At 38.6% G+C, this 24,051-nt stretch overlaps 1 protein-coding gene across 12 annotated transcripts in view; it reads right to left on the bottom strand.

The window, feature by feature from the left end:
• TNRC6B (trinucleotide repeat containing adaptor 6B) overlaps positions 1-24,051 on the bottom strand; it is a 134,852-nt gene that overhangs the window by 72,192 nt on the left and 38,609 nt on the right. Inside the window, exon 1 of one of the 12 annotated variants that reach the window (XM_058864545.1) lies at positions 11,869-12,254. The exons of 10 other annotated variants lie outside the window; for them this stretch is intronic. Coding sequence is in view for 1 of the 2 variants with exons in the window: in XM_058864540.1 (XP_058720523.1) it covers positions 11,869-11,873 (5 nt within the window). In the remaining variant the exon portion in view is untranslated. Of the gene's footprint in view, positions 1-11,868; positions 12,255-24,051 lie in introns of those variants that run through there. One more of the 12 variants, XM_058864540.1, reaches the window with a different exon arrangement.

The following is a 24,051-nucleotide window of genomic DNA, read 5'->3' as shown; positions in this document are numbered from 1 at the left end:
TGAGTGCAGTAGACAAGATTTCTGAAATCTTGATTGAGGGTTCTCACTCCTTGTTTCTTTCCAGGAATTATAATTTACAGCTTTAGTGATGAATTTTACTTGCTGCTTATGTCATTCACAGATACAGTACCAGATCAATTTCTAACTTCAATCCTATGTACATATCTCCTGCTTCTGAATATAGGAGTTTAAGATACTTAAGAAATTTTTTAAAATAGTAAATAATCAATGAGGACTGAATACACATCTTACTTACAAAAATCTAGTGACCATTCATAGCCAAGAAGATGGAAACATTTTAAAACTAACTACATGTTACTATCCAAGAAGAAATTTCTCTTTTAAACCAAGTCAGCTCTAGAATATCTGTATTCCAGAAAGCTTGCACCCCCTTCAAAACATGGAAATTCCCATCAAAAAGTTGCTTCAATATACAAAAATTCTAAGATGATAGGAACTTGCAGGCCATAATACAACATGGCTATGGATAGTCCTCCAGGCATGGCCACTTTCTCTCTCTGTTACAGAAGAGGGAAATTCTAAAGCAAGACATAATCCAGAAAAGAATCCAGAATGAGGAAACCACTGAACTGCCACCTCAGAGATTACAAAAGAGCATGACCTCAATGCTACACAGAAAATAAAAATGTTAAGTTACAAGAGAAAAAGTGAGGTAAAAATTACAGTGATAGAAATGAAATGTTAGCATTTAACCTATTTCTAAAGTACCAAGATTAAACTGATTTGTCTTGATAAATTCTCCATCCAAATAGTGTTTGCTCCTTTTAGGTTACTTTTTGCCTTATTGCATTAAGCAAGATTATTTTTAATCAAAACCACACATTTCTCATGTTCAGTGATGTCATGAGACACAAAGAAATGCATAAAATTCACAAACTATAATCTTCAAAGAAAGCGTAACAGACATTCTTTACTTCTGAGTGGTTAGGAGTATGCACCCTTTCTCAGCATCAGTCCTAACAGAAAGAGCTAAATCAGAAAAGCACTCAGCACACAGATCCACCAAAGTTTGGCACTTTTCCAGTGATAAATACAATTCTGACCTCTGCTGACAGAAGATCTGAAGACTCCTATCTTTAATTAACAACTACCTCTTCCTATCTTACCAATGATAAATGTCATGAGTGTGGAACACAGCCGTTTCCTTTTTTTAGACACTAGGCAAAACCAGTGTATGATATGACATGAATACAAGATATTCACCGTTCCACAAAACACTGCACTTCTAATCTATTCAGTTAAACCTCCTCTCGATCCTCTTTAAGAAAGGTAGCTCTGCATAAAGACAGGTCAACTCTTTGCTGCTATATAAAGTTGAAGGTTAAAATACGTAAGCTGATGTGGGAGACTATTTCCTGCTGAAAGAAAAGCCCTTTAAACACTAGAACATCAAATCTAATTTGTCAGCTTACTGATGCTTCCATGCCGTACTGCCAGTGCAAAGCATCTGTCTTTCTATGAAGCTGCTGTTTTGGAAAAAGGGTTAATGCTACCTAGCAGAAAAGTTAGCATGATCTTATAGTAGAAGCAATACAGAATTCAGTCACACATGTAAGTGCTTAAAAATCCAAATTTTAGGTGAAAGACCAGACCTTTGGCTTTAATCAAATCTATCTGCTAAGCTGGAGGTGCCAACTGGACTTATGGTTATCAGGAAATGTGACCTACACTTGATTGACCTAAATGGGGAAGTGCATCGAGTAAGAGTCACCAACTTTTTTTTATGCTCTTTCTAAAGAGTGTAAAAGAAAACCAAACATTTTGCTTCACTAGAAACATCATTGTTTGTTAAACCAGCCCTTTATACGTTTGCTCTTAATTAACACCTTGTTTTAACAAAAGAGTGGGGTAAACTTTAGTCAGACACTGAAGCTATGCTACCAACTTAAATTAGGGGGCAACACAGCTCGTAATGAAACAAGCTCAGCTGGGTCTCCCACTCACCACTGCAAGAATCCAGCCCATAACACTGTTACTGGTGGTGACTGGGTAGCAACTCCAAACTCAGCAACTCATCACTAGAAGGTTACAGTATTTCTGGAAGACCTGCTGGGAAGAACTATACAGTTTAATTACAATATATTACCAGTTGTAATAGGCGAATAAATCAAGAACTACCACAACAATATCCATCTCGTAAGTGGTCCAGGCTTATGCAACAAACCTGACAAACCCAGTTTAAATGTCTTCCAAAGCCACAGCCAAAGGCAATTGGGACTTGTAAACACCCAAAGAGCTGAAACTGAAAGGGAAACTCAAAGGATTTTCCATGGGGCTTGGTTTGGAGCGGGCAGTTGTGTGGCGCTTGGTTTCTGGGGTTAAACCACGACAGTGTACAAAAAAGGAGAGTGAGTAAAAAAGCAGACCACTGCAATGCTCAAATTAATTATTTTGATTTTCATTAACTACCAATGAAATTTTTGATGCATCCTGAAACTGCACACCACTCAGAGACAATTCTTTCCAAAGAATGAGGTATAGTAACAGTGCACACACCAGAAGACATCAGTGCTTCAGCTCCTCAGGAATGAGATATTTTATTGTTAAGCTTTTGATACTTGGACTTCTTTTTAAAACTATTTAGCATCTTTGTTACTTTCAACGCACAAAATGAAAATTACTTCCTGGTAAGCAAACAAAACCACCTCAGTGTTTTGTTTGGTTCTGTGTTTTTTGTGGTTTTTTTTTTTTTTTTTTAGTTTATATTCTCTGGCTAAGTTCCACGTACATACTTTAGGAAAATAACCTTACTATACATTTGCATAAAGCCTCAGTTAGCAAGACACAGCACATAGATTAAGGAACCCCAGGGAAAAAAAGAAAAATTACTTTGCTGCTAGAACTTGGTATTAACAACATTTTGCCTGGAAAAGAAGTCCCTTTTATTGTGAAATGGACTTTAAAATCCCTGTCAGGATTTTTAAACAGCACAGAAAAATATTCATAATGGTGATGTTAATTCTATAATAATATTTCAGATCATAACCTTCTTCCTAAAGGGAATTCCTGCAATAACCAGAGCTGTCCACATACTCAGTAGAAGCTGCTCCACACTTTTACCTCAGGAAGGAGCAAAATATGAGGCATCAAACTTAGAGCAGGTTCTCACTTCTTCCATACTGCATTGAAGAATAACAGTTTAAAGCCTCATTAAAAACTCTAAAAATGTTAAATATAGAATGTGAATTTCAGTTTAATAAACAGTCAATTTCAGGCAGACTGTCTCTGAACTAGGTTTTCACTTCTATTTTAAAACATCAAAGAAAATCAAATTTCAGGGCACTTTCTTTATGTCATTAGTATTTCTCAAGGTAGCGTGCAGAGAAGTAGCTTTTAAGCCTGAATTTCTCTACACTCAGAAAAAGCCCTTAGTCTGACCTCAAGGCACTGCACTAGGATTTGTCACAATTTGTGACCCAGCTACATTAATTACACTCCTTGGCAAGTGGAAACCCACAAGTTTCTGAACCAACCTTTATCATCGAAATTTTAGCACTTGAAATTTTGAGAGAGGCGAATTACACAATTCTATCTTTTTACCCTACGATTTTGGTTAAATCAGCTTTGTTCCCATAAATCTATGAGGGGAAAAAAAAAAGCATAATTCTATTCACAATTCAATACAGCTGTGTATGACTGGCTTCAGCCCTAGGCCACAAGCCAGGAACTTCTGAGTTCAAGTCTGGCTCTGCCTTTGACTTTCTGTGTGGCCTTCAGAGAGCCCCTGAACTTCTCTGCTTCTCTTACATCCGTACACTTACCTTACAGAAAGGCACTTGCTTTGTTTGTAGAGGCTTTTCCCAAACACAAAACTCGAACTGACTTTAAGAGCCATTTTATTTTTATTGTGTATTGAACAGCTAGGGCCTGCCAAGAAATCTCTGTCAGTTGATACCTGGTGGTTTTTAACTGTAGTAACTGCCAACATGCACTTATTACATACATGCATACACACACCCATATCAGACACACACAAATAAAAGAAATGAAGTGGGAAAATAGACCATTATTTCAAAGTTTCTTAACAAACATGATGAAAAAAGGAAATTGAGTTACATGCTATAATTACAGTGAAGAGCAGTCTGCAACCTTGTTCTTATTAATGCACTGAGGCAGTGGTGAAGCCTGTTTTTAACAGCTTAACAGAGCAAGCAATGCTCAAGCTAAAATGATCACAGCAAGTAATATTTAAAATAGTACCTAAACAATAGGAAAATGGCCCAAGAATGCAAAGGCAAAGAAGCATTTAAGCTTAACCAAGTTATCTAACACTATCTGAAGCACCATTTAAAAGGTAAGTTTTTCTTAAGCAAAAGATCAAGGGAAGTTACATAAACTTAAGCTGACCTCATACTTGCAAGTCCATAGTAGCAGAGTTTCACTTCACATTACCTGGATTGAAGCAGAACGTAACGGAGACATAACGGTGACACAGCCAACCTCAGCTTTTTCCGAGCACAGAACACCCAAATACGGCTCATCATCTTTAAAACAGCCACTTTTAAATCCACATCTGAGAAACAATCTTGTCCCCAAAACTTCATAAAGACAGGTTGACTTTCCAAAAACCAACCTGTTTGGTTTTTAATGGCCCAACTATGGAAAGCCAGCTTAAAGAACTCTGCACCTGTGGCTTTAGGATACTTTAAGCTGCCAAGGTAAATTCTAGCCTCTCAAAGTTTAGCTTTTGTCTGCTTTTGCCTTTTTCATCTTTTTATACCCTAAAATCTGGTAAAAACACTTCCTACAGTTTTTCTGTGTCAGGATATATATTTTATTTATAGTAACTGGAAAATGTAGAGCAAAACTATCTCCTAATTAACAACACAGCAGAGTTAATTTGATGCAGAATAATGTGCTATTTTGTGATAAAAACAGTTACTCAAGGACTTAATCAGAAGTCATCATTCCAGAATAGCTACCATGCAAGATGAGGTGGTAAAATGTAAATTCAGACAGCTTTTGCACAAGAAGACTAAACTGGTTCAAACAGCTGAAAAATTATCTGCTTGTACAGCTTAGGATTCTCCCATCCGAGGTCACTTACTAAACCTTCCTACTATAATTGAGAGGCTTTCAAAACGTATTTGCCAATTAAGGAAAATAAGGAGAAATGCCTTTTTGAAGAAGTACATGTAACGAAACGTACTAGGAACATTTAGTTTCCACCCAGAGGAGATTTTGTTTATAGTTTCCCACTCCACCATCAGTGTGCTTGCATCGGATGAAGCAGTCAAACACTACACAAGGCCAGCATGCTGGTTAGCAAAAGTGTTCCTGCTAAGGTGATCTAGATCTGCTCTGAAGAGAATTACAGGATACAGACAAAGACAAAATCAAACAAAGTAACCTCAATGCCTTTCTCAGCATTGCTTGGTCTGGTTGATATGTATCAAGCAGATAATGTGAACATTATCTGCAAAGGAACAGAAAACTTGACTCCGTAACACAAGGCTATTTGGTTTAAAATTCCCATTAATATTGCTACAACTAACTTCTGCAGCACCAGCTGGAACCTTCTTTTATACTAGGCTAAAAAAAAAACTTTTGGGGTTTTACTTCAGGTTAACCAAGCATTTTTAGAGGCAATTTGAACCCAGCCCACATTTAGATTCCAACCAGTGCACATGAACATGTAATGGCATCCACAAAGGGAAACAGAGCTAGATATAAAATAACATACATATAACCTCAACAGGACATCCTCTATTTCCATGTGCTATATTTTTAACCAGTTTTAAGTGTATTATTTTGTATTTTTCCAATATTTATCATAGAAGATCCCTTAACTAAAAGAGTGAGATAGTAACACTAATAGTACCCATGTAAAACCTAACAAAATAGTAAAGGTTTATTTATATAATCTCAACTAGGATATAGAAAAATTATTTTTTTAAAATTCACAGGGGAATGAAACAATATACTATTTTCTGTATCACAGGACAACTGGTTTTCAGTGCACATAGGAATAAAGCTAGGAAAAAAACACGTGCTAAGTTTTGGTGCCTTCTGCCCTCTCTTCCCCTGCATATAGAAGGAAGCCATTTTCACTTTCATTGTCCTCAAACTCTCTCCAAGTAGAGGCAGAACAACCTGGAAAAAATCCAGCAAGAGCTACCAGATTAGAATTTCCAAGCATTATAATACCAAAATTGACTTGCATGTTGTGATCAAATCATCCTCCCTATGAATTGTTCAGCAAAAGGCTGAGCAAAAACATGCTGTATATATCACTGGCAAAGTGATGTATCAGAATATATTGGTTTTGCTATAGTTGACAAAGTTCTCAGCAGTAGCCAACCTCTTGCCAAAGAAAGCTGTTTTGTAGTCAAGTATATCCAGAGTACCAACACAGAATTAGAACCACATGTTTTAAATCAGACCCTGAATCTGACATGATTGCTTAAGCAAAATTATATACAATTAAAAATATAAATGCTAATACAGAAGCTGCAACAAGAGCATGAACGCTGCTAAATTAGCACGCTAATATTAAGTTGCTATGTCTTCTACTACCTAAATTTCAAACCAGGGGCAAAAAAAGTGGAAGAAAATACTGAAGACTTATTTTCAGGAAGGTTTAAGTGACTGACACAGGACACTGCATCCTGGCAAACTGGATAGCTCAGGCACAGACAACTTCACAAACATACAACGAACCACAATGACAACATATTCGTGTATATTTGCCACAGAGCACATGTAAAATGGGACAATTAAGCTCAACTCTAATTAATGGTTAAGTGGCATTAACAGATTATATATTTAACCTTTCCTATTTTCATAGAGGTCAACTAGCTCAAAAAACTCAGAAACTACAACAGACTTTTTTTAAAAAACCCAATTCTAGCAGTGTCACTGCAGCTTAAGTTTTGCCATCTTCCTGTGTACATGAAGGTTGTGTCCAACAGTCACTGAGATTACAAGTGGACAGCAGATTTATGATTATGTTATCCAGCAAATGCTGTGCTTAAAACGTGGGGAAAAAACCCACTGAGAAAACCAGAAGTAATTTTCTCATTGTTTTCTTTTTTAAAGAAATACTTCTCTGATTCAGAAATTAAGGCAATGTTCTGCTTTAGTTCAAATTGGTTCAGCTATACTCTGAGCTGTACTTCAGGAAGCCTTAACTCTACATCTGCTAAGCACACTGGGAAAGATGAATGTGCTTTCCTTGTAATTTTAGCATGCACAGTGGGGTTTCTTGTACTTTTAAGAAACTAAAAAAGAATGGTCACCTTGATTTTAAAAAAATCATGCCTTTCTGCTTTTTAGTTGCTGAAGTAACTATGCTATTCAAAGCACATCCAATCATGATGGAGCTCTATGTCAAAATGATGCTCGTATGACATAAATTAGACAACTAGTTATTTGTTTGCAGAAAATGTATCTAATAAAAATAAACACAAAAAAGCTGAAGTGTTTTTTTCTCTAGACTACCTCCCTGTAATATTTCTTTCTGCTTTTACTGGAGCTACCTCAAAATTTGTTGATCTCCCCCACTGTTAAAATGTGGCCTCACACATCGCATCATAAGAGAAGAACTCCCCTGCTGGCATGAAATCAAACACAGTTGTACCTTGATGCCTTGTTTCAGTTTTGTTGTAATAAATTCCAAGGTCATATTTCACTTCTGAAAGTCTCAATTTAGCACACATTTTTATTAATATAAACATTTTTTATACTTTTTAAGCATTTTTCCGCCTATCACTGTCAAGGTACTTTTAGATTATTTTCTCTGCATAACATATACAAACATCCATTTAATTGAGTTCAGACACAAACTGCAGAAATGAAAGGAGCAGCAGTCAACTTCCATTCTTACTAACTGTGGTTTTTAACAAAACTGCCCTCACTAGTTTATCTCCAGCTATATTTTTCCATGGTGTTTAACCCGTTTTGGTTCGTTTTGCCTTTGCCTCCTGTTTTATTAATAAATCAGGGTTTGCACATATTCATGCTGCTCCCAGAATATATCATCTGTTTTAGCACGGAAAAAACCTCAAACCCACCAAAACAAAACCCCAACCAAACAAAAAACAAAACACAAACCCCCCTGGTTGTGTTCTTCAGTAGGAAGCCTATGTGTAAAGGAGAGCTTATGCATCGACAAGTGCTAAATGTACAGCTCTGGAGTTGGAATTCACCACAAATACAGAAAGACACCATTCCTCTGGTGTTCTGAAGAACAATTATGGCACCAGCACAACAACAAAATAGAAATATTCTTAATATACAGTATTTACCTTCATGATAACTGCACATTTGCCTTTAATGCTGAAATGACCAAAAACTGCTATCTTGACATCCAACTTTAAACATGACTTAAAACATAACTTGTTTGACCAATATTTGAAACATACCACTTGTAATCATACCATGTAAGACTGCTAATGCTAGCATTACATTAGCAACTAAAGATTTAGGAAGAAATACTTCTTTGTATTAATCTAACCTGAATTTTACATCTGTTTAACAAATTAATTCTGGAACAATAATGTTAGCCCAATATTTAAAGTTTAGCTACTTGAAATCTAAAGTGACAACACTAGAACCCTGACACACCTGATTCCCTTGACAGGACATGAAATACAAGTCCTTGGAGCTAAACATCCTATGTATCTTATTTTCTTGCCTCAGTTCTTTAGCTGTTTAAACAGGACACCAATACTTAGGAAGGTGAAACAGCTCTTAGGAAGGCATTAGATAGTTTCTTAATCAATTAAAGCAAAAAAACCCCTGAAACTTTTCAGTTATGAACTACTACCAGCTGAAGAGAGCAACAAGGGTGCAGGTTCCAAGAAATATTGTTCAAGATAAACTGTAAACTTCTCACCTTCCACCCTGGTCCAAAAGGAATGTAGATCCATAAGGACAAGAATTAAAGAAATCTGCTTCAAGATCCAAGTGTCTAAAGGAGTACTAGGAAAGTTGTGGATCAACATTCTCTTCCAGAAATATTATTTTTCTATAGATTTTTTCCTCATAGATTTCTCCTCTACTAAGCCGCCTATTAGTAAGTAAGAAACAAAAATCTTAAAAGGTTAAGTTCAGCTGAAATCAGCTGGCAAAGACTGCATGATCTTACAAAGTTTCCTTTTCTTCCTTCTCAGCAGGAGAGAAAGAAGCTAAAAGAAAAGCAACTGAAACTAAGCATACTGATCTTTCAGTCACTTGTTTTCCCTGAATTTTTTCCCATTAGAATTGCAGACTCCTGTATATCGAAGCTCAGTGGTAATAAGGCTTTTCTTGTCAATTATTTCTCAAGAATCTCTTAGATGTAGAGCAAAAATCTCCAGGGGTTCTGCTGACTACAGACTTCACTGTAGCTTTCAACCTACTAAAATAGTCTTCTTTGGAAAGGGACTGATTGCTGTAGATACCAATAGCAATTGACATGCAAATGCAAACAGAAAAAAAATTAATAAAGCTTCTGAACTCAGCATCTTCACTGCTAACTGAATGAAGCAAAAAAATCTTCCCCTACCCTATGCCTCTGTAAGCTTCAAACTGATCTAGAAATTGCAGCTCAACTCAGCTCTCTCAAAATTGTTTTGTTCCTGCTGTAGTGCAGGAATGCACTAAATACAGTGTTGAGAATTGCTCAGATTCATACTTAAAATCCTATGGTTGCAGAGACTGCACAGTCCTCAGCACACCCTGCAGTAAGATCTGAGAGGTCAAAAGCATATTTATAAGAGGAATTATTTTAATTGGCCTTTCCTATTCACAGTTACAGTGTCACAAAGCTGCTTAAATATCTGACAGAGTCCGTATTGGAATGATTTCTATTATTCTCAATAACTGCCTTTTGTCTGACCCACGACAGCTTCTGTAGCTAGGAGCAGTAGCAGATATTGGGAACCACCCTGTATTCCATCACCTTAACCATCAAGCTATATGTACAAACAGCTACACATTCTGGAAGTGTGTAACGTAGGCAGTAAGGCATGAAAGCGAAAAAATACACAAAAAAGGCGAGTACTGTTCTGAAGAGCAGATTCTGGGAAGACTACATCCTACAATACTGCCAGCTCAGGACACAGTTTGGGTTTTCTTTACTTCCTCAGTTCAGCCATCCCGTTCTACAGCAATTATCACAAACTACAGTAACTGATGCTTCTGTCCAGTAAGCACCAAATCTGAGCACACTCCTACTTTAGACTGCATTTGAAAACCATTCTAATGTCTAATTATTGTCTGTCAGTCAACAGGTAGATTCAACATATTCTGGCTACATCCAGATCTCCACTGAGCCCAAGAAGGCTTTGAATAACAAAAGCCATCAGGGTACATTATGTCAAATACACAATGTTTTTATAGCATTTCCTCAGGTAACTACCAGTAACATGAGGGTGGAACCTAGTAAGTTCATTAACTCTATGCAAGGGGCACGTGTTACTTCATGTATTAACTGGGTTATCCATCACTATTAAATGCTTAATGACCAAAATTACCAGCAAAATAGAGTATCTAAAATTTGAACGGAGGTCTCTTTTATTGGCTTCCTCTAATTTAAAATTTTAAAAAAACCAAACCTTCAAAAACACCATCTCTTAATTTCCACGAGAAACTTAACATGCTGCAGAATTGTTTTGAATATTTGCTAGCTTGTGCAGAAGAAAAAAAGTCCCAATATGCACAAGCCTATAATGACCACAGCCAGATACATTTTCAATAAGCTTACTAAAATCTGTATCTTTCATTTGTGTTTAACTGTATGCACATAAGGCCACAAAGAAATATAAAATATGAGCCATCTTGTATGTTTACAAAGTTGACCTGCTAACCATAATCACTGCACTAATACACTGCAATGTGGAGCACATTCACACGATTATTTCTAGAATTATCTGCTGCTTCATGTTCAGCTACAAAAAAATATCACAATGCAATGCCTGTGAGAAAGGGGTGAAGAATAATGTATACCACCACAGAAATTTTTTTTCATTTAACCTCACAGAAAGGAGCATTACATCACACTCTTACAATGCAGGAGGAGGGGCCTGTTCTCAGAAAGCAAGCTCCAGCTATTTCCCTTTAATTTTCTGCTCGGTTCTGGAGGGAGTTGCAAAAATAACTCGGATTTAAATTTTTAGCAACACAGAAGGCTGGGGGGGGGGGAGAAAAAAAAAAGCGAGAAAGAGCAGCCCTTCGCCTACATTTACTAAGGTGCAGCTGAACGCCTGCTTTCCGTAGAATACAAAACCGCGGCAGTGGCCGGCACCCCGCACATTCCTGAATACCTGGCGCACGCCGGACGGGCCGCCAGCCGCGGCCGAGCCCGCGCGGGAGCCCCGCGGCGGCGGCGGCAGCGCCGGGCCCGGCCGGAGCCCCGGCCCCGCAGCGCTCCCCGGGGCTCGGCGGGCAGGCTCCGTCCCTGCTCCCGCGGAAGGCACGGCCCCAGCCGGCCCCGCTCCGACCCAGAAGCAGAAAGAATGCGAGCCCGGTTTTAGACATGCAAATTTTTGCAGCAGATTTAAGAGCTCTGGGTGCTGTGGGGAAGAAATCCCTCTTTAAAAAGCTTCTATTTAAATAAAACAAGATTTTCAGCATTATCTTGTACTTCACCAGCTCGGAAAATACAAACGATCTTCTGTAATTTACCTATGTGTTTTAAATTACAAATATCTTCCAAATCCACAGCACACTTGTACGGAGAGCTCCTTCTAAAAAAACCCCAAAATCCACTAAAAGTGCCGAACACGTACAAGCAGACAACATCTGAAGCAAGTCTTTGTGCTAGAAAAGACACCTCTGCAAAACCACGGATGGAAACGGTCAGCTCAGGCTCTTAAAGAAATCAACTGATAGGTAAAAACAATACAACATAAACGTACCACTAACCTCATAAAGTGCAGCAGTGCTTAAATCCAGCGAGTTGAGGCATACAAGGTAGAAATGGAAATGAAAAAAAAAAAAGAAAATCCAGAAATGGTTTTGTGTTTTTGCTTTTTCGTTTAGGTTTTTTTTTCCTTTTTTGTTGAATTTTTTTTTTTTTGCTCTCTCTTTTTTCAATTTTTCTTTATTTCAAGCGTTCAGAACCCAGCAGACGCTCCGTCGGCCATTTTGGCTGCGCTCCCTCGCTCTCTCCTCTCGCTCCCTCCCTCTCGCTCCCTCTTGCTCTCTCTAAAGGAAGCTGCTTTTTTGTGACCTTCAAATACGGGCGGCTCACGTGACCTCGCGCGCGCTGTCACTCACCGCCCGGGCCCGCCCCGCCGCCCGCCTTAAAGGGACATCGCCCTGCCCGCACCGGGACGGCCTCTCCCGCCGAGCCCCGCGCCCCGCGGGGATCCTGCTTCCCCCGTCCTCGTCGGGCAGACGCGAGGCACAGGGAGGGTACCCTGGAGGAGCCCCGAGAGTACGGAGGGCGGCCCAGATGGAGCTCCTCTCTTTAAAACCGGCTAAAAAGCCAGCAGCCAATTATGCTAATACCACATTAGGGCTGCAGAGCCGACAAGCGGCGAATGGTGAATGCTAAGTCCCTCCAACCACACGCGCTGTGCTGCGGTGCACCCGGAACACCGACCCTGGCGCTCGCTTGCAGAGGAACCCCCATTTTAAGCACAACGCCCTCCTGACTCAAGGACAAGAGGTTCATGCTCAGACCAAAGTTAAGCGTGTAACCAGACTGCCCACACCACACGCACGCATAAACCCGAGATCAAGGTCCAGGAACACCCGCAGGACAGCAGAGCAAACTCGGTCTCTCCTGCTGCCTTGTCTGCTTTAAGTCTCAGGCTGCAACTCAGCCATTTGGCAGACGCTCCACAGCCTCCTCCCAAAAATTTCCATAGATAACCGCTCTAACAGCGGTGTAAACAGAGAATCCTAGCATCTTGTAACATTAAAAAAAAAATCTGCAGGATGTTTCCAGATGTTACCCTGAATGTGCAGAAACAGTAAAGACTGCAGTTCAGCAAAAGGATGTGGTGACGCGGGTATGATCCTGCCGTGAGGAGACTTGCTCCTGAGTCAGCCCTACACAGGTAGGAAATGCTGGAGCTGACTGTGTAATGGAACCATGCCTGGCGAGGGAAATGACAGCTCGCTCGGGAAGCTCTCGGGAGCACCCTCAGGATCGAACCCGTAAAATGTACAAGTTTATAATTCTGTACAGTTATGCAATGTAACAAAGTAGAAAGTAAAAAAGCCAAAACGCACCTGAACACGAGGAGAAATTTTAACACATACACCTTTGTACATACTTTGCCTGGGTGTGTGCAAATTGGTTTAAATATGCTACAGCAAGTAGAGTATGAACACTGCCATCACAGATCTACACTTATATTACTGCTATACTTACACGAACTTCTACTTAATCATTCTGTGTAATATTAGCCAAAGATTAAGTGCTGCTAAATCCTTTAGACATAAAACCACTGATCAAGTGTGAGGCTAACTCTCATGATTCAACAGGATGGTCTCCCTAACCCTTTGCACTCTTTTTTGTACTCCCAGTCTCTGCACAAATCAAATTGATTATGATCAATGATTTTCCTTGCTATGCTTCATCCAGGTAGTAAGCAACAGAGGGAACCTTGCCATCAAACTCTGTTAAGTTGTGCCTTTACAAATTTATATGAAAATCTGCTTTTACCAATAATTCCAGTACCACCAATTATTCTGAGTTGGAAGGGACCCACAAGGATCACTAAAGTCCAACTCCTGGCCCTGCACAAGCCACCCCAAAAATCACACCACGTGCCTGAGAGCATCATCCAAATGCATCTTGAACTCTGTCACAGACATGGTGCTTTCGCCAAACTTTGACCAGACCTCTTTAAGCATCTAAATCACTCATTCACGACAACGTGATGGAATGAAACTAACGTGGAGGGCACTCCAAAGGAATTAATTTGGGGGGGCAGAAGCTGCACATCTTATGAGTGAGAATTAAAATTGTTAGTATGTATTATCATAGAACATAAGCCACTGGCCTCATCAGGGGGCCATGAAAGGCTAGTGGCTCTGTTTCTGACATGTTTTGCTCCCACCCTCGTGATAAGGTGTGGTAGCCAGGCGGGAACGTACAGAAACTCAAAGTGGGGATTTTGCCACTGGACTGGCAGATGGGATTTCTTCAACAGGACTACAGCCTGCACTGTAACCATCTGTCTCTGCAGGCTCAAGAAACTCTGGCAATAGCTAATGTGAGTTGTGTGTTTGGGTACTTAATGAAATAGAAGCAGCTGGATGTAACTGCTCAGGTTGCTCTGTCTAAACCAGAGCAGAGAATTGCCCTGCTGGATGTAGCAGATTGGAGTGTTTTGTGGCTGGTCTAATCCAAACATAGCAATTTAGGAAATGTGGTGAAAACTCGGGGAACATCTTATTTGTGGCAAGACCCGAAGAGAACACCACAATTGCTCTAAATCCCTAATGACAAAATCCAAACCAAGGCATCCGATTCACACAGTTTCATAAAAGCAAATGTATATGCATATCTATGAAACAGTTGCCCTCTCCTGAAAAAATACATTATGTACTGCAGCTACATGTTCTGTGCATGTTCACACTGAGTAAGACAGTATGCATTAAGCTACAGACAATTTTACTCCCTCTCAAAAGCCAAATTGTTTTACTGAGACCTATAAATCCTCTTAATTTTTCTAGGGTTTGCCAACTCTCCATTCTGAAGTCCTGGAAGCCTTTATTTCAAGGAGTTGATAATACTGTGATGACTTTCAGAAACAAGCACTCACTTGATTTGCTATGTATCCAAGCAGAAATAACTGTTATAAAATTTCACCTTACCAATGTTCTAGCTTTTTTAATCAAAAAGTAAGCAAATCGTAATTTAACCAAAAATATTTAGAGAGGCCGGCATGGGTAATTCTTAAATAACTGTAGCTTTAATTGAAAATTTTCCACTAAAGTACCATTTGAAAGGCACTAATTCTTTACCTATTCTTGCTAGCATATTGATCAAGATGGCTAATGAAAAGTTTTTGGGTTTTTGTTTGATTTGGGAGGATTGTTGAGTTTTATTTGTTTGTAACGCAGCACAGTAGTCCAGAAAACAGTGGAGTAGATCATAAAAGTATACAGCATATCCAAAACCTGCACATTCCTTTTCAGACGGCAATTGTATTTCAAAAACCTAACCATTAATTATTTGGATGCCAACAGGCTGTTAATAGCCAGTGTTAATAGGTTATAGCCTTGTTATGTGCTACTAACTTATCTGATTACAAACACTTCATTTCTAAGCTCCTTCCATCTGAGGATCATAAAGCACTTTAAAATTGTTAATGAAGCCTCACAGTGCTCCTATGAGGACAGTATCCAATATGAGCAGACATATACATGCACATTAAGAGAGATGCTTACAATTGTGGATTCCCTGTGCTAGTATCTCAACTGAGACAGGAGAGAAATGTTTTTTAATTCATATTAAGTTGTATTGTGGTTCTAGTAAGAGCTTATTCTTTTTGATGACCTAACAATAATAATCAAGCAATTAGGCTTCAATATTATGTACAGAGGCATGCTCCAGTGTCCACTGGAATTGAGGTATCCACATCCTCTAGCTGTCACCTCAAAAACAAGACCTGGTCTGTCTGACCTGTAGATCTTCTCAGTTTTTAAAGAATCTGAGTTCATCCCAGTCCCTATGCAAACTCCCTCTTTCATGAGCTGGCATTTTGTTTGGGCTCAAAGTCCTACAGTTTCATGTCATATCTTACTTTGAAGGCTGCACCCTCATCGTACCAACACTGGACCCCACCCACTAGGCTTTCTTTACTGCCTATATACCCATGTCACTAAGTGTAAGACTTATTTTTTCCCCCAGGAAGTTCATCATAGCTGATACCATGAGAGTGGAAAAGTCAATTTATCTCCTACTAACACAGCTCCTCAGCAGAAACCTCAAATATTAACAAGTTTCTCATAATGTGAGTGCCTTGTCACCAACTGTCCTTTCTCCTGCTGGTGAAGAGTTTGCCTCCTGAAATATTAGTGGAAAAAAGGCAGATTATATTGCCAAAGTGAACTGAAGCCTACATGCCCTCTACCCTGCTGCAGCTCATCAGTTAGATTTCTCCAGATCTCCCTCTCCCAACCCCAGAAGTGGGGTGCAGTAAGAGATGCAAGGGAATTGGAGGCAGATTACTCACCAGTTCCCCAACCAGTCCCCGGCAGTCCAACCGACTGGGATTACAATGCAATCAAGCATAACTCTTCAAGTTAAAAGCGATCAGAAAAGTGCCCTGTCTTTAAGGCTAAAAGCATAACTCAGGGTAGGGACATGTATGCAAGGAGTATGTTTCATAGTTTCACAATTTCTAATAATAAAAAGCAAGCAGAGGAGAATAAAAAGTCTTAACTATTCATTGGGTGCTCTTAAAACTGCCATATGGTTTATTTCAAGGGAATAATTAAAAACAGCCTCAGTCCTGGATAATGGATGGTTCAGATCACTTTTAAACTATTTTCTCTGAAGAGAGAGATTCTGAAGCCAAACACTTTTGAAAATTGAAGATGATAGCTAATTCTGGCTGTACCAACATACTTTTTTTTAAAGCCTTCATAGCAGTTTCACCTAAGCCATTGTGCAGGAGTGATAACCTCTCTTTCTGCAGGAGTGCAAAACTTTCAAGAGCTCAAACATTCTTCAATGACAAAACACTCACTCCAAGGAAAACTAGGGTTTTTTGGGGGGTCATCCCCTTCCACACTTAATAAATAGCAAGATATTTTATGCTGCAGAATTCTGAAAACAGAGCTGGCAGTGGTTTTTAACGACAGTAATCAAAAGTATAATGTAAATTGTTTCTTCAGAGAAAAATACCATGACTAAAAGCATCCAACAAAGGAAAAGCTTGCTTGGTTTCTGAAAAGGTAACAGCAGCTTTTGCATCCCTTACACAAAGGAACCTATCAACACATTTTAGGAATTATTATTATTCAAAACTCATATTGCAACACTGCTTTGGAGCCATACTAAGCTCAGACCCCGTTCATATTTTGCCAGGGAAAAAAAGAAGAATACAAGGCCTGAAAACTTCAGTTTAAGAATGACACGTGACTTCAAGCCCGAGCCAAGTTCTGACCCTATACGTTAATGAAGTGCTCAGGAAAAGATAATGAGTCAGAAGGAAAACTTTATTCAACAAATTTTGCAAACACTCATTTTTCCACCTAATTTTTCCTCAATCTGCTGCAATACTTTCCCTCACTGTTCAGTCTATAAATAATCTACCACTAAGCCTCCACTGCTTCAATTCCCCAAATGTCCTTTCCAGACTGGAGAAAGAGAAAGTTTTCAATCTGTCTTTTAACAAAGTTGTTGGGTGAACAACAGAACTGAAAGCTCATTTCCTACGAATCTCTGTCACACATCACTGAACCTCTACTTTCCACACTAATCCCAGCTTCCTGCACAGCCAGTTCTCCTTTGATGCCAAGGTTCTAACAGTATATTGAACTCTATGCAGAGCTCTTCTCACAAATAGTTTTCACCTCTTTCAGTGCCTGGGCAAAAAACTAGCATTTACTGCAGCTAATCCCAAAGCACACACATGATTAGCTGTTAGAAGACATAACCAGAATAGATAATTATTTGTATTGCTCTGAAACCCTTTGGTTGGTGGTGAAATCAACTTTGGTCTCTTCTCTAGAAAGATATGGAAATTTAATATATGGGTACTTTTATTATAGGTTCTTCTCTGCCTCACTTGATCAGAACTGGACTAAAACTGGACAAGAGACTCCAAACTTATCTGGGAAAGATAAAGACATGAAAAGCCATTGCATGAGATTTAACTTCTCTAGAAACTGAAAGAATTGACCCCCAACATCATCTCCCACCATGAAGTCCACATCTAAATGTTGATTGAGTTTTTATATCCATATCCTTGTAATTAAATAAGTACTTTCCAGTAACATAAAATGCAATGAAACTTGTGTTCTTCGAATTTCTTTAACCTGCTATTATCAACCCAGAAGCATCTTCATTTTGAAGGCTATAATTCTATCCTAACAGGTCTTCCTCTTCAGTTCCTACTTTTTCTACACACACAAATCCTATAAACTGCCAAAATATCAAGGAAATTGGAGACAGTTATCTGTTTAATGCAATCATATGAATGAAAGTGAAAAGAGAATCATAGAATGGTTTTGTTCAGAAAGGCCCTTTATAGATCATCTGGTTCCAACCCCTCTGCTGTGGGCAGCATCACCTTCCACCAGACCAGATTGCTCAAAGCCCCATCCAGCCTGGCCTCAAAGACTTCCATGCATCTTTCAAATAGAGACATTCAGGGGAATGGTACAGTATGTCATCCCATCCATATACACAACAAGTGTTGCTTTCTAGTTGTTATTTACAGCATGCAAATTACCATGCCAGTTACAGGACTGATCCAACTGACTTTCTATCAACCATAACTGTTACTAAGAATTTCAAAAGGAATAATAATTTCATTCATTAGTCTTCCTTCACCCTGTTTAAGCCTTGGGGCTTTAAACATTTTAAAATAACAGCAAGCTTCTGCATGTGACCAGGTTAGAATATTTAAGAAAAAACGTTTTTCATGTCTACAAACACTTTACCACAACAGGACCCCTTCTTTATACAGTGCCTTTAGACTATACTAAAAAGCAGATTTCTTACAAATACTTTTAAGATATCTCAGAAAAGACAAGGAAGACTTTTGGACTGAAAGTCTTATTCTAGTTCGATTTTTTTTTTTCCTACCTAAAAGGAATATATGCTCTGCTCAATGGTTTTTATTTTTTGTTGTTGTTGTTTTGTTTTGGTTTTTTGCTTTAATTTATTTTTGGTGAGATAGTCCACTATCTCTCAACAGATTTTTCTAACTTGTCTTTAGTTTTAGCATGGGGAGTTCAGTCACTGGGCCGGAAACCTCTTAAGCAAAGGAATTTCTGGCATCTTGGTTGAAGCTGGCACCAACCCATTTTCCTTTGTTCTCATTAAAGGAACCATAATATGCTAAGTTAAATAATAATAATAATGATGAAAGCAAGCCAGCCCAAAACAAAACACCCAAAGTAAAAGCAGAATAAAAAGAATGTATTTTGAATGGATTATTGTACAGAGAGGATTTCCCTAATTTGACTATTTTTTTAAATTAAAGCATTATTTATTGCTGCAAAAATCTGTAAACTGATCTTTCCAAGTGACTTGAACATCTTGCCTGAGTAATTTGCCTTCATGTACAGTCCTTCAGTTTGAAATGTCAGGAAAGGAACAGCTAGCCATCCAGGCAGAAAATTCTACAAGCTGTAGCTGTCACAAATATTCAAATGCATGCAGTAACCTAAAAACCAGTACGAGTCCCAAATATGAACAACTTTGACTTAGGGCAAAGAATCCAGCAAATTCAATCTATTTAGGTAAGAGTAAAAGAAATCATACCAGCTCTCCAGACCACAGCATGCCAGAAGAGCAATGCAGCTTAAGACCTCCAAAATATCTCTGTAAACAAGTTTTTAATTGATACCATGTTTACCACATAGTACAATATTTTTAGTCATACAAAGTAAGTAATATCTTCTGCATGGAAATAAAAAGCTTGCTTTTTTTCCTTCCTTCCTTTTCTTCAACCAATAATGGTCACTTCATCAAGGCTAGTATCCACATCTTAGAACCAAGACCATTTACCTTTCTCTACTTTAACTGCTACTGTATCTAAGCTGTAACACATAGTCAAAATGTCTACTTTTTCCACACAAACAAAAAGACATCACAAACTCATTTATATGACATAAAAGCAGTAGCACTTTTTTCCCCTTGCACTCCTTCTTGACCTTAAAAGGAAGATTCAACCATTCAATCATTGTGAGTGTACACACAAAAAATAACAAAAAATTGATGAATTGTGGGGTTTTTTTGAGAGAATGGAGCAGAGAAAAAAGCAGTGAACACCTTAAGTTTGATGCAAAAAAGGGGAAAAAATATTAGGACTGTAATTCATACACATTTATGATGCAACTGACCTGTGCAAGCAGTCCAAAAACTAAATCCTTAGCAAATCAAAATTAGTGGCACTAACTTGGTGTAGATACCACACAAATTAGTCTAAATTGTATTTTTAGATTAAGAATATAGACAAAATGCTAATTTAGACAGGACTCAAAATTATTAAAAGCCCTTATAGAATCGTATTAGGTTGGAAAAGACCTTCAAGACCATCAAGTCCAATCATCAACCCAGAACTGCCAAGTCTACCACTAAATCTTAGGTGATTTTGCTTGCTATTCTTTAAGTCTGTTATCTGACTCCCATGGTAGGTGTCATCCAAGAGCTGCCATTTAAACAGCAATGAAATGCTGAAAAGAGAGCAATGTTCAGCCATCCAAATAAATGATACATCAGAGGGCAGTTACCTCGGGCAGCTCCTTTGGGAGAGAGAAAAGGCAACTTTGGGAGAGAGAGAAAAGGAACGGCCACTAATCAAACAGACCTAAAAACCCCCAACTTTTTGGACAAAGAACTCCAGATGTCAGTAGAGTGTCCAGCAGATAGTTTTTCCTAGAATTCCTGGAAAGGGTCTAGAAGACAGGAGTAGGTGGAGGAGTGGGTGGTGGTGTTTGGAACACAGAGGCTTTGGGATTTTAGTAATATGATCAGTATGCAAATACTCTCCCCTTCAAAGTAAAGTAAGCTCTGTAAGACAGCAGCAAATCAGGATATCCTCCATTCCACCAGCAATCGGAATTACCACTAACTGGAATAAGCAGAGATAACAATCAAAGTATCAAGGATATGTGACTCTATGAGTATTTTGCAGTATCACGTTCATAAATCAAGCAATCTGGAATGGAACATACATTTTCTCTGGTTTTGCAAAGACAAGTGTGAAGTAGTCACTTGATCAGATGAGACTGCAAATTCAGAAGCAGGCTCTGTGCACTTCCTATGCAGGACAAATGCAAATGTTGGGGGGTGGGGAGAGCCCAAACAAACTAGCTTGTTCTCACCACAAGACATCTGGAAGACAGCACCATAAAATCCTCAGAAAAGAAGTGCCAAAGCATTCACACTTAGAATGTACACTATCCAAAATATTTTCCTCTCTCAATATTCAGCAGCAGTGTAGACTAAACACATTGTGATAATAAGTGGGAACTTCACTTCCAAAGTTGACTTTTTTATGTGTGACTTCCTTTTTTATCCCCCTTAACGGTCAGTTGTCTGGCTTCCGTTTCTTTCCACATATTAAGAAATACTTGCAAAACAGCAGTACAGTAGGCTGTAGGTTAGCCAAGGTATATGAAAAGCCTCAGTTTGTTCATGGTTTGAAAGGCAAAAAAAAGATAAAATCATTGAGGACATGAAATGCAGAGTCTTAAAATTAATGAAATGACAGATGAAAACCTTTTCAAGTCTAACTTTCAGAAGTGAATGCCTAATTTAAAAATATTTTTGCTTGGAATACTCAGGTAAGAGTCTCCCTGTGGGTAATACTTATAATTTTAAGTACAAAAACTTCGAAACATTTAATTATAACACTGAACCTGTAAAATATAGAAGACAATGAAACTTTTGCCATTTTAAAGTGCTTGTGTATAAATTCTGCATAGAGTTCAGAAGTACTACATTGTAAGGGTTCAAGTCAGCTTTTGTAACTTTATTGGCTTACAAGTGACAGCTAAAACACATCTGCATCTACAGATGCAGATTTTGCTCCTGTCTCATTCATTTCTACCCACTCAATTGCACAACAAAGGGCAATTATTTTCTCTATGCCTCAGGGCCCCCTTAAACACACAGGTAGACTTGCCTTCAAATGCAAAGTTGTCCTGCCACTTCATTCCCCTCTATGGACTAAAAACATTTGTACAGTATGAAGGTGATGAAAATATTCCTTAATCCTTAGCTGGACTAGTTCTCATTTGGTTTTAGTCTAATGGTCTCACACCCTTAAATACCCTATCAAATCTCTAAGGAGATAAAATTAAAAAGTTAGAACCCTCCTACTCATATACCGGTATCAGAGCAAGCCTGAGTTATCAATGGGTCTGAAGCACAGACTGACACACTGACAGACCTGCAACACCCTGTGACAGAGATGTCTGGTACACCAACATCCCACATCTCCCTGTGGTGACTTGTTAGGATCTCGAGCAGAGGACACAAATGTTTGGGGGCATTTCTTCTTTTACACACAGAGAACAATCAGCAATATAAAAACAGCTATGACTTTATATAATTCTTGAATGTAATTCAAGAAATAACTTGCCATTAATTTCACAGAATTTGGGTTGATATGCAAAATTAGGTATCTCAAATCTGAATTGATAATCTGAATTAGGATTTGGATGCTACTTTGAAAATTGCAGCGTGGATCTTCTGACAAAAACCAACCTCTGCTGAGGTCAGTACTACCAGTAAATTAAAAATGTGCAATGGCACTCAAGGCAAGTCTCAATATTTTCTATAATACTGAATGTCCTTAAAACATCAAACAAACCCCCTGTTATACAAGCCTTTAGCTAACAGTTTACTTTAAATTTGGTAAGAACAATGTTTTATCCTACAGGAACAGAAGCTATGCTAGGGACCTTTCTGGATTTTCAACCACTCAAAACAACTCTGCAGTAGTTCATAACAATTTCTATCATTCCCACCAACCACGCCAGACAACTTCACGTTATACCACTGCAACCTCCTTATAGTTTTCAGCAACACCATGAAAAGTAAGATTGGCTCTTTTGTGCCATTATAGCAGTGATGTTTACATGTGCCCTTGACATCAGCAGGCTGCAGAAAACAAAGACTGGCCTGTAAACTTGGCTTCTTGATTTCACATAGTTTTCACACAGGAAAGCTAAGCCAGGGGGAGGAGGGAATTATTCTGCTGTATAAGTGCACACAGTGGTAAGTTTTAATAAAGACTGGGCCAAGTTCAGACACACACATTCAAAGATGAAATGCAATGATCACAAATTCTTACTGTATATTAGGAAATTTTCTTCAATGTGAGGGTGATGAATATTGCAACAGACTGTCCAGAAAAGCTCTAGAATAAACCCAAAAGCCTGATACAATGTAGAAGTTTAATCTAACCTTCAAATCTGGCCCCCCACCCCCCTTAGAGCATGGTATTGGACAAGATGACTTTCAGAGTCTGTAATTCCTGTTTCCAGGTTAGGCAAATTTAGATACTACTTTCTTTTAACTGTAGTGTCACAAATCCAGGAAGACATTGAATGTTCCAGCTGAAATGTCAAAGAAAAATAAGATACTATTACCAAATGCTAAACAATTTTGTGATTCTCAGTGGTTCCAATGTAATTTTGGCATTACTACAATTTTGGAGGGTTTCATTAAAAACACTTGCCTCAGAATCTGTACATTAAACTATCAAGCAAGGGAAAAGCCTATTCAGTAGGCTTGAAAGTGTCAATGATGCTTTCTAAATTACAGAAATGATCTTGTTTTGATACCTTTCTTACAATATGAATCACTTCCAGATGTACAAATTATCAAGAGAGCTGAAGACTTTTCTCTCCCATTACTACAAAACAGCAAGTGGGGGGAATAGCCAGCTGAGGTGCTTCAAACAGCAGTAGCAGCTTGGCTTACCTTCCTACTAAATGTGAGTATGAACTTGGCTCACTTTTTGTCTAAATAGCTACTGTCAAACAGACCACTCCATGTGTCAGTTAGGAAGAGTAAAACATTTACATTTATTTTATAAAAAGGAGTAGCTTTCCATTACCTTGTCTCTTTCACTCATAGGTTAGGGTGCATACATTTCTGGTTGTGACAGCAGGTGGTAATTTATTAGCACAGGCAAAGTTGCTACTTAATGCTGCTAGAGCTAGGAGCAGAACCTCAATTTAAGGACTTCAGCAGAATTCTCTTTCCTGCCCCTATCCCTGCTCCCTGCTCATCAAGAGAAGTTTGACTGTTTTCGAAAGATGTTTCTGGATCACATTTGCCTCATAATCTTTGCTCCAGCACTAACAAAGTAAAAGCCCTATTACTGAAAAGAGCACAAAAGGCTGCTGCCATGTAAAATGTAAGTATTTTGTGGGGGGAAGATAATATTTACT

The sequence above is a fragment of the Poecile atricapillus genome, chromosome Z (genome assembly GCF_030490865.1).
Source record: "Poecile atricapillus isolate bPoeAtr1 chromosome Z, bPoeAtr1.hap1, whole genome shotgun sequence".
NCBI lineage: Eukaryota > Metazoa > Chordata > Aves > Passeriformes > Paridae > Poecile > Poecile atricapillus.
Note: the sequence above shows the minus strand (reverse complement) of the source record. Positions and strands in the feature narration are given on the sequence as shown.